The 12,168-nt window shown below is 36.2% G+C and overlaps 1 protein-coding gene across 1 annotated transcript in view; it reads right to left on the bottom strand.

Annotated features, from left to right (window-relative positions):
* Positions 1-4,059: 4,059 nt before the first annotated feature.
* LOC111160897 (magnesium transporter 1) overlaps positions 4,060-12,168 on the bottom strand; it is a 77,092-nt gene continuing 68,983 nt past the window's right edge. The window contains exons 8-10 of the mRNA XM_022524292.1: positions 11,617-11,691; positions 7,921-8,011; positions 4,060-6,047 (exon numbers count right to left, since the gene is read on the bottom strand). Coding sequence (XP_022380000.1) covers positions 6,032-6,047; positions 7,921-8,011; positions 11,617-11,691 — 182 coding nt within the window. The 3' untranslated portion in view covers positions 4,060-6,031. The remainder of the gene's footprint in view (positions 6,048-7,920; positions 8,012-11,616; positions 11,692-12,168) is intronic.

Below are 12,168 nucleotides of genomic sequence, written 5' to 3'. Positions count from 1 at the left end.
TCTCTGCCTACTTGTGATCTCTATCTGTCAAATAAATAAATAAAATCTAAAAAAATGATGTATTTTATGGTGACTAACATAACACAATTAGAGGAGAAAGAGAAGGATAAAAAAAAAAGAAAGGAAGTAAAAAAAATAAGAGAGAGAAAGAAAGGAATAAAGGGAAAGAGAAAGAAAGAAAATCTCAGCACCTGGGTGGTACAGTCGGTTAAGGTTCTGACTCTTGTTTTGGGCTCTGGTTGTGATCTCAGGGTGGTGATATCAAGCCCTGCATTGGGCTCTGTGCTCAGCAGGGAGTCTGCATAAGACTCTCTTCTCCTGGGGCACCTGAGTGGCTCAGTGGGTTAAACCGCTGCCTTCGGCTCAGGTCATGATCTCAGGGTCCTGGAATTGAGCCCCGCATCGGGCTCTCTGCTCAGCAGGGAGCCTGCTTCCTCCTCGCTCTCTCTCCCTTCCTCTCTGCCTACTTGTGATCTCTGCCTGTCAAATAAATAAATAAATAAAATTAAAAAAAAAAGACTCTCTTCTCCTTCTGGCCCTCCCCCCTTGCTTCTCTCTAATAAAATCTTTCTTAAAAAAAGAAAGAAAATCTCGATTAAAAGAAGTGACGAGGGGGCGCCTGGGCGGCTCAGTGGGTTAAAGCCTCTGCCTTCAGCTTGGGTCATGATCTCAAGGTCCTGGGATCAAGCCCCGCATTGGGCTCTCTGCTCCGCAGGGAGCCTGCTTCCTCCCCTCTCTCTCTGCCTGCCTCTATGCCTACTTGTGATATCTCTCTCTCTCTCTGTCAAATAAATAAAATCTTTAAAAAAAAAAAAAGAAGTGACGAGAGGTCAGCCTTATGAGAATGAATTTGACATTTAAGGGAGCAAGAAGCGAAGAAAGGAGGAAGTCTAACCAGAGAGGAACAGAAGAACTTGGGTTTTCAGGGGTCTTGGAATTGGTCCTAGAAACCACCCTCCCTCATTTTCCTTTTCTCCTCAGATTTCCATACTATTCTCTCTTTCTGTTTCTCTAAACTTTCTCCACCACTCAGTTCTAAGAAGACTTCATGAGAGTTAGATAGAGGCCCAAACTGTTCGTAAAGGAAATAAAAATGACCAATAAACATAAGAAAAGGTGTTTGGAGTTACTGATAACTCGGGAACGGGTAATTAAAACGAGGTATGATGAGAGAATTTTAAAACAAGAAAAGGGATAAGGGTGGTAAGAATATTTTTTTTAAGTGTGCATGTTGTTCATAGAGAAGTTTTCAAGTACCATGTAACTCTTTGGGCATGACTCGGGATGTAAATGACTCTGACTTCAGATTTTAAGTACTGAAGTGATACAATACTATATTTGCAGGAATATTTTGTCATTTAGGTGGGGGCAGGGACCAAAACAAAAGAATATTTTGGCATTTCAGTACCTTAAAAATCTATCTTTTAAAATTTCAATTTCTGTCACAGAAACCTCTCCCTTTGCCTCCCATCCCAATCCCAAAAAAGTAATGAAATCTTTCTCTGTACCCATAACATGTATTCTCCCACCAGCACATAGGACTGCATTTGTTTTCTTGTTTATTTCCACAAGACTGTAAACAACTCAAGAGCAAAGACCTTTTTTTCTTTATTCAATCTGTAGTTTTACTGAGCATGTACTATGCAGCCATTTTAGAAAATGAGCATACAGAGAAGAGTAAGACAATATTCCTGTTCTCAAGGGAATTACAGTTAGGGGAGAAAAGAGGTAACTACAAGATAGAATAAGACACCTCAGCATGCACGAAATAAAAGAGGAGGGGTATAGAACTCAAAGTGGGAGGTCCGGAAAACTTCCCAGAAATTGTGTTTGAGCTGTGTTTCGGGCGGGGGGAACATTTCATTAATTTTATTTGAGGGTCACAAAAAGAACTTCAGACGTGAAGTTCTGTAGCTGTGACTGCTGGCTGCAGAGCCATGGCCAGGCATCATGAACTGGAAGGCTCAAACCAAATGGATCATTCTGAGTCTGGATTATTTGGTGATGCCCACATATCCTGAGGAGTTTCTTCCAGATCTAAGTCATTTACAAAGCATTCATTGGAATATACTAATCATCACTGACTATGCAGGCAAGGTTTACCTGAATGTCTTTAAATTGTCCCCCCAAAGAGCCCGAAGACCATGATTCAACATTTTAACCGTAAGTCATACCTTTTCCAGCTGTACTTATATTTTCAGGACAATAATGAAATACGAAGTGGTGTCAGTGAGTAAATGCCAACATGGGGTTGAGGCCAAGTCATAACTATTTTAGTTTTGATGTGTGGTAAAATATGCATACAATTTGCCATCTTAACCATTTTTTTTGAAGTAAGCTCTAAGCCCAATGTGGGGCTTGAACTCAAGAGTTCCATGTTCTACTGACTAAGCCAGCCAGGTGCCCCTAAATTCTACTTCCACAGATTAAAGAAAGTCCATTGAAATTCCTCCCTTCTTCTGAAGCCTATATCAGCCGTTCTAGGGAAATGCCTTTCTCATTAGGACCCTTCTCTCAGGGTCTTGATGTCAGGAAACAATCAAGGTAGACTAACTATGATTTCCATGTCTCCAGGGAATAATTTACATCTCACACTGAAACCTAATCCATAGGAAATTTGCAGCAAAACTGGAAACCCATAGCTTTCCTTGGAACAACCTTTGGTGAGCTGTGTCACCTATCTAAGGCAGATTTTCTTTAGCAGTCAAAATGAAGGGACTGATTAAATGGTATTTATGGTTCCTTTGGCTTTGATTTTCTATAATATTAACATACTCCTACAGTTGGTTTCATTCTTGGTTATACTTGGGCATTTAAATCAAGATCTGATACTAACATATTAGTTTCAAGTAGATCCTTTCTAAAAAATACTTCAATGCATATTAAACAACCTGCAGCTATAATGGTCTCCACAAGCATTTCACAGCTTCTTCAGAAATCTGATTACAAAACATCCAACATTTCAACTGATTTAATTCAATACCAAACCCTGAATATCACAAATGATACGTATTCAAATTTAACTATATCTTTAATATTTTGCACCTAAAACAGTGGTGCTAGAAGGAACACTGAAGTAATTTAGTCCAATGCACTTGCATTAGAATAAAGAAATAAGTCCTGAGAGAACCTATTCCAAGTGACTTGCCTATGGTCACATAGCTAGACAGAGAATAAGAACTAAAATCTGTTTAAGAGCTAGATCTCTCTGCTTCCTGTCCAGTGTTCCCATTCCATGTTGGCAAATGTACTGTTGTTCAGTCTCGTATACTGTCATAATCTGTCTGGGTAACTGTTTCAAATCAATTATTTAGTACAAAAAGGTAATGACCTAGTCACAGTGTTCACCAACTGGGACAAAACTAGATCAACCATTGAAGACAGCCATTCACCTACTTACCCTGGCTGTTTTAACTAACCTATTGGGCAACAACATTAATAAAGATAACATATGGGATCCTGGAAGAATGTATCTCAATTTAGAAATACTTTAAGGAGTATTACATGAGAGACTATGGACTCTGAAAAACAATCTGAGGGGTTTGAAGCGGCGGGGGGTGGGAGGTTGGGGGAACCAGGTGGTGGGTATTAGAGAGGGCACAGATTGCATGGAGCACTGGGTGTGGTGCAAAAACAATGAATACTGTTAAGCTGAAAATAAATTAAAAAAAATCCTAAAAAAAAAAAAAAAAGAAATACTTAAGGAAATTGGCCTATCAAACTTACTGTAGAAATTTAATTATATTTTCACCCAAAATGAAATAGCCCAGAGGCACCTGGGTGGCTCAGTCTGTTGAGTGACTGGCTCTTGATTTTGGCTCAGGTCATGATCTAAGGGTTGTGAGATGGAGCTCAGCATCAGGCTCCACACTCAGCAGGGAATCTGCTTGAGATTCTCTCCCTCTCCCTTTGCCCCTCTGCCTGCTCTCGAGCACACGCCTCTCTCAAATAAATAAATAAATCTTTATAAAAAAACTGAAATAACCTAATATTATAATCCTAATTTAATGTTTTAAATTCACCCCTCTTTACATGTTAATAAAAAAACTTAATTAAGAGTTTAGATTGTAAAAGTTTATTGATGTGGTCAAAAAGCAAACAGCCAGACATTTGGTTATCTTTGCTACTACAATGTGTCATTTTGAATAGTATTTTTAAAATGCATAACAAATATTCAAAAATTACTAGAAAAGTAAATTAAGAGTCTACATAAGGCACTTCAGATGAAAGCGAACTTCAAAATTTCCACAAAAGTAACTCTAAGTTTAGTAAATCTGTGCTCTACAGATTTTAGCCAGAATGCAATTCTTCTCCTTCCACAAGAAAAATGTGCTCTTAAGGGAGACAAAACAAATACAAAAAAGCGTCATTCTTTTGATGCTCATGGCACATCATATAGGGAGCTATACAGATTACATGGCAGTAGTATTACCCTGGTCAATTTGTACAAATCAGGGCGTATTTATACAAATGTCATAAGAATCACAGCATAAATTTATTTGGCCTGAGACAATTATAAAAACAGCAGATAAGGAATCCAGAATCACACAATTTATAGGGAAGTAATTAACAAAAAGTGGAACCACTAAAGAGTAAAAAGGTCAACTATATGCCCTGACCTGCCAAATCTTGGAACAAAAACAAAAAAGCCACATAAAACATTTCTTCTTAGGCAATTATATTCATCTCTTCTGCAAATCTATATTATATAAGACTTCTAGACCACATGGGAAAGTTATCAGATGGTAAATAGCAGGCAAAGTATTATTTTGACATAATACTTCTAAGATTTAAAATTTTTCACAGTATTATTATCGTATTTCCATAATAGTGAAACTATGGGGAAGGTTATGGCTAGATCTAATGATAACCATCAACTTTCACTCTTCACAAAAATTTGGTTAGCATATATGGTTATTTCTACTGACAGAAAAAAGACAAAACTCAAAACCTCTTCAAATGTTTACTGTTTCTCCACTTCAAGTGAAAGGATGAAGGCTAAAATAATAGCAAAAACATAACTTTCAAGAAAGAATTTACTTTCTATTCATAAGCAACAACTCAATATATCAGGATATGCTTTTCCCAATCTAGGGGAGTCCTTTTCCTAAATACAAGGGTTAATGAAATACGTTAGAACTGTAATACAGGAATTGACTTAACTAGATGAACCTATCTTTTTCTGTGAGGTACAAATGAAAGAAATGACAATCTCTAATTTGTAGAAACAGTTTAGACCATTTTTAAGTTACACTGATTTTAGCACTAAGCTACATTTTTATTAGAGGGGCCTACCTTAAATAAATTAAGCAGACAGAATGAACCTGAAATCTTTCGAAATAAATGGAGTTAACACCACACTCATGCAGAAATCATAATCCTGTATTTAGACTTTTTAATGTCTACAGCTACCAAGAAGCATAGCTAGCACTGTATTTCAGTAGGAAACATGAAGGAGGGAGAGGACTGGCTAGTCTTCTTTTCTAAAGGCTAGGCGTGTCAGAGGATCACATAGCATATAATGATTTTTCTGCCCAAAAGGAAAGATATGCAAAGTATACACATCCATGCAAATATGAAACAGCTAAGAATGCATTCCTGATGCATTTGTCTGTAATAGGCATATGTAGGAACACCTGGTCAGGACTCTTTTTCCTTACCTTTGGATAAGATAATATAAAATTAGATGGCCAATAGTTAACTAAAGCAGTTCTGAACCTTGTTCTAATTCAAATGTAGTTATAAAATTTTTATAATGTACTTAATTCTACTAAATTAAATGTTATACATACAGTTCATCAGCGAGGGAAGGTTAAAAGGAGAACTGTATCCAAATACTTCATGATTTTGAAAAGAAATTGCTTGTTAAGGCACTACAAATCTTCTTTGGTTAAATGATTAACTATTTAAATCACTTGAAAAAAAGAGGTAATACAAAATACACAAATTTCATTCTTCTTTTCAAACACACACACATTTTTCATTTTTCAATTTCCATTACTCCAGTGTCTACATATCTCTGGGATCCTTTTTAACTCATCAGAAAGCTGAAACAAAAATATTAAAAGAATCTATTAGTCTCTAAAAAAACAATGGGCCTTACTTCTAATAAATACCTTGATTTTAGACGAAAGAGCATTTGGGTGCATGTATAATAAACTTTGAGTATTAATAACAAAAAGTGAGAAATGCCAACATATTAAGATAGTCTTAGAAGAGAAGGAAATAGACATAAACTTGTTTAAAAAAAATCTCATGAAGAGAGACAATGATTAATAATTGGATCAACCATGGTGATGAAATAGAAATCCCAGCAAGATTACGCTTGCATCCCAGTTAGTATTCTATAAAGAAGAAATTATTTTAAAATATAAATACACAGAAGAATAAATCAAGAATCAAAGTTCTAGTAGGTTTTGTTCTTAAAATTAAGTTACATTTGCCAGCCCAAGTGTCCATTAACTGATAAGCGGATGAAGAAGATGGGGCATATATACACAATAGAATATCACTGAGCCATAAAAAAGAAGGAAATCTTGCCATTTGCAATGACATGGATGAGCCAGAGAGTATTCTGCTAAGTGAAATAAGTCAGAGAAAGACAAATAACATATGATTTCACTCATGTGTGGAATTTAATAAATAAAACAAGCAAAAGGGAAAAAAAAGGGGCAAATCAAAAATACTCTTAACTACAGAGAACAAACTGAGGGTTACCTGAAGGGAGGTGAGTTGGGGGGATGGGTTAAGGTGATGGGGATTAAGGAGTGCACTTGTGATAAGCATCTTGATTTTAGACAAAAGAGGTGTCAATAGGTATTATATGGAAGTGTTCAATCACTGTATTGTACACCTGAAACTAGTATTACACTGTATGTTAACTAACTAGAATTTAAGTAAAAACTTAAAAAGAAATAAAATTAAGTAAGTTTGCAAGAAACAAATTGCAAAAGATTAATTTATGTTGTTCACTGATCAAAAGGCATCCAGGAATGTCATGATATAATGAATCAACCGGAGAGTTGTTCAAAATTGTCTACTAAAGGGGCTCCTGGGGTGCCTGGGTGGCTCAGTTGGCTGGACGACTGCCTTCGGCTCAGGTCATGACCCCGGAGTTCCAGGATCCAGTCCTGCATCAGGCTCCCAGCTTCATGTAGAGTCTGCTTCTTCCTCTGACCTTCTCTCCTCTCATGTTCTCTCTCTCACTCTCTCTCAAATAAATAAATAAAATCTTTTTTAAAAATTTCACTTGATATACTTTATTTTTAGTGTTCATAATGCTTTACACAACAGGACAATGTTGTATTAAAAGAACATGAATTATGGTACCTGGCACTCAGATGATAAAACTAACTCACAACATCCCCCATTATGTAGGTATATTTCTTGTGGCTATTAACAGAATCAAATCAAGAATTTAAGATCAGGGGAGTTAATTTCTTCCCTGAGCCTCAGAGATCACTATGAACATTTCAAGACAGATCTTCTTGAACACTCCTTCCTATACTCTTTATAAACTGGATTCTAAAAAAATGTTGTTTATGCCATCTAAAGAGCCCTAAAAAGTAGAGATGTGCGAAGTTTAAAAAAACATTAAAAAATAATTTGCTCAAGAGAAAGTAGAGTAAGAAGACAATGTATAAAATATTCTAACCATTAAGTGTTCTTCAGATTTCTAGACTAAATTAGATGATGTCAGAATAACTCTCAAAAATGTTCCTGAGAAATCACATACTATTGTCCACTGTATCATAATTATCTTAAGTTAACTTTTATGTGCAACACACTTAAGTTAAAGCTTATATCTGCTTTAGAAGCTAGAACAGTTTGGAGGTAAAGGAAAAAAAATATTACAAAGCAACAGCAACTCTAATCATTTTAAGTATAGGTAATCACTATGTAAGTGTAAAATAATCATACCTATATGGATATCCATGATATTTAGATCTGAAAATAGAGAGCATCCAACTGAAGAATAATACAACAAGTGCAATACCAGCCACAGACATTACTGCAGAAAAAAAAAGTGTAAAATGAGCATGTTAGATGTAATAAAGAACTAGGGCATAAATGGTAGTCTACACTTCCAAGAGTGAAAAGTTAATGGTAAACCTCAACTTTCCAAAAATTTCCATGCCCATTCTTAAATCTTTAGGATTTTGCCTTCCCATTTAATTTGACCCATTACAATATAATAGAGTAGTTCCATTTATATGCTTGTGCAATTTAATTGTGTGAAATAATAAAGTCATCACAGTCAAGAATTTAGTGTTAAAGGGGCACATAGGTGGCTCAATAGGTCAAGCATCTGACTCTTGATTTCAGCACAGGTCATGATCTCAGGGTTTTAAGATCGAGCCTTGGGGCGCCTGGGTGGCTCAGTGGGTTAAGCCTCTGCCTTCGGCTCAGGTCGTGATTTAGGGGTCCTGGGATCGAGTCCTGCATCAGCCTCTCTGCTTGGCAGGGAGCCTGTTTCCTCCTCTCTCTCTCTGCCTGCCTCTCTGCCTACTTGTGATTTCTGTCAAAGAAATAAATAAAATCTTAAAAAAGAGAAAGATCGAGCCTTGAGTACGGCGCCATGCCCAGCAGAGCCTGCTTCTCTCCCTCTCCTTCTGCCCCTCCCCCCATGCATGTGAGCATGCTCACACTAATAAATAAATCTTTAAACAAAAAAGAATTTAGTGTTAGAAAATTTTACCACTAACAAGATAATCATTTACTCACTTATTAAATTTCTTCTATAGCGTTAAATGTGGCCTTTTGTGTGTGTTAATACAGCAGTTGAAGTTCAAGGGAAACGTACTTATTGGCCGACACTAAAAACCTTGTCTTGTTACACTTTAGGGAGAAATTCTTTTTCCTTTTTAAATTTTCACATAATATAATTAGGGGTTAAAAGGTAAATGTTAAATATATTTTTAATGAGTATTAACACATGACACAAAACGTGGTATTGATATTGATTTAAAGACATCTGGGGTGCCTGGGTGGTTCAGTGGGTTCAGCCTCTGTTTTCAGCTCAGGTCATGATCTCAGGGTCCTGGAATCGAGACCTGCATCATGCTCTCTGCTCAGCAGGGAGCCTGCTTGCCCCCACCCCCCGCCCCCGCCTCGCCTCCTCTCTGCCTACTTATGATCTCTGTCAAATAAATAAATAAAATATTAAAAAAAAAAGACATCTAACAACATCATTGTGACACCCTCACTTGAAAGTACTTTATTCATTTATAGGTAACTACACCGCCTACATAAGGAACTCATTCAACGTGGATTCCTCATTTGAATAATGAGGGGGAAATACCATGAATCTTGGTCCTAAATTCATAGCTCTCTCCATTAATCTCATATGCTCTGGTTTACATAGCAGTTAACAATCTTAACTCTGGATGCCGATCCCACAATGCTCAGCTATGATTCTCATAACTTGAGGCTGTTTCAAGTCCTGAAACTAAGACTGCTAAGAAGCATAGTGGTGGGGATGTGGGGAAGCATGCATTCTACAACCTCGGAAATTCTAGGGAAACATACTTATTGGCTGACTCTAAAAACAATTTTTAGTCTTATTATACTTAGAGAGCCATTCTTTTTCCTTTTTAAATCTTCACATAATATAATTAGGGGCTAAAATGAAAATGTTACACGTATCTTTTAATAAGTATTAACACATGAGCATTGTAGAAGTCTTTTTTATCTAATACACACACACACACACACACACACACACACACACACACACACACCCCTGTGTGTATATACAGTATCAGTGTATTTACATTTGTATTCTACTTTTTTCACATAATTTATCTAAAAGTGTTTAGGGCAGTTTCTGGTAGATAACAAATATTAAATAAGTATTTGTTATTATTACTTGTGATTATTCTAATGTGCCACTAAAGTGTTTTATAATTAATTCATACTACCAGTGTAGTATTCAGAGGGCCTTTTCCCAATAATGAATACCGAAATAGGCAAATTTTTAAAAGTCAGGTAATGAAAGGATTTATACTGACTGGATAAAAAATTGATACATTAGTTCTATTTTTGCAAAATTCATTTCAATTCAGCAAAATAAGAATCTCCTAAATTTGAAATCCAATGTCATCACATTTTTTCAAATAAACAAGTAGACTATATTTAGAGAGGTTAATTTGATGACATACACCCTTTTAGCCATAAAGGGAAAACTCTGACTTAAACGTACTTTATATGAGTGAAATAAAATTACACTGTTAGCATTTCTTTGCAACAAATACCAATGTGTGAATATTTTAATATATAAAAAGTCCATCCAAACCAATATAAAAAGTACTAAGAATAATATATAAATGGCAAAAGACAAAGACTTTTTATAGAAGGGAAAACACAAACAGCTGATAAACATTCAGAAAAATATTCAACTTCGTTAATAACCAAAGTACAGGGGCGCCTGGGTGGTTTAGTGGGTTAAGCCTCTGCCTTTAGCTCAGGTCATGTTCCCAGGGTCCCGGGATCGAGCCCCACATCGGGCTCTCTGCTTGGCAGGAAGCCTGCTTCCCTCCCTCTCTCTCTCTGCCTGCTTCTTCACCTACTTGTGATCTCTGTCAAATAAATAAATAAAAACTTTTAAAAAAATAACCAAAGTACAAAATAACATTTGCCCCTTATCTGATTAGCAAGTACACACACACACACACACACACACACAATTTTTAATGAGCTTAGCTAATGCTGACAAAGCATCCTTAAATACCACTAGCAGGAATCTCAACTGTAACATCTGGGGAAACAATTTAGCATCATCAGTTTAAAATATCAAGGGGATTAAAAATACTACTATAGGGTGCCTGGGTGGCTCAGTGGGTTAAGCCGCTGCCTTCCGCTCAGGTCATGATCTCAGGGTCCTGGGATCGAGTCCCGCATCGGGCTCTCTGCTCAGCAGGGAGCCTGCTTCCCTCTCTCTCTCTGCCTGCCTCTCTGTCTACTTGTGATCTCTGTCTGTCAAATAAATAAATAAAATCTTTAAAAAAAAAATACTACTATAGAGGACCATACAGTCATTCTACTTTTAGGAATCTACCTTAGAGAGTTCATATGAAATGAGAATAAAGCTTAGTATACTATGATAGTCACTAAAGAAGTATTTATTATAATGGAAGTTCGAAAAAAACCTAAATATTTGACAGAATCAGAATAGTTAAATTACAGCATACAGTACAAATTTAAAATTATGTACAGGAAAATATTTATTAGTGAATTATTTAACTCCAGTTAAAAGTGGGGGTACAAGATTCAAAATTTTATACAGAGTTTTAAATATGTTTTTACAAATGGAAGAAACTATATTAAAACATTAAAATTTCTAGCTTCTCAATAATGGAATAATGGGTAATTCTCCCCCCAAATGTTTCATACATCAGATTTCACCCCACATTTTTTACAATAAGTATATGTTACTTTTTAAATAATCAAGTAGTAAAATAATATTCCTATAACTAAGAGGGGGAAGTGATTAAGAGGATATTTTTTTCTGTATTAAAGGCAGAATTGTTATTTAACATTGTATGTCAACTATACTTCAACAATAAAAAAATAAATTAAAAAGGTAGAACTTATATTTTGGCATATGATATAACTTACTTTTTCGCTTTCCAATATCCATGTCAGATGTAGCAGCTTCACATAACAGCACCATCCCTAAGGTAACACCACCATCTTAGAAAAATTGTTTAAGGAGAAATTCACACAGATAGAAAACACATACCACTTTAATATTTCTGTTCTTTCATGAAGAAAATTATAATGAGGAACACCTGGGTAGCCCAGTTGGTTAAGTGGCTGCCTTCGGCTCAGGTCATGATCCCAGCATCCTGGGATCAAGTTCAACATCGGGCTCCTTGCTCGGCAGGGAGCCTGCTTCTCCCTCTGCCTCTGCCTGCCACTCTGCCTGCCTGTGCTCGCTCGCTCGCTCTCTCTCTCTAACAAATAAATAAATTAAAAAAATCTTAAAAAAAAGGAAAATTACAATGAATATACAAATCTTCAACTTTCAATTAAAAAACAAACCTGTTACTAAAATAGGGAATCCTTATGAATGTATTAAATGTCACTGGAGGGGTACCTGTGTGGCTCAGTCAGTTAAGCGTCTGCCTTCGGCTCAGGTCATGATCCCAGGGTTCTGGGATCGAGTCC

The sequence above is a fragment of the Enhydra lutris genome, unplaced genomic scaffold (genome assembly GCF_002288905.1).
Source record: "Enhydra lutris kenyoni isolate GAN:26980312 unplaced genomic scaffold, ASM228890v2 scaffoldscaffold79, whole genome shotgun sequence".
Classification (NCBI taxonomy): domain Eukaryota; kingdom Metazoa; phylum Chordata; class Mammalia; order Carnivora; family Mustelidae; genus Enhydra; species Enhydra lutris.
Note: the sequence above shows the minus strand (reverse complement) of the source record. Positions and strands in the feature narration are given on the sequence as shown.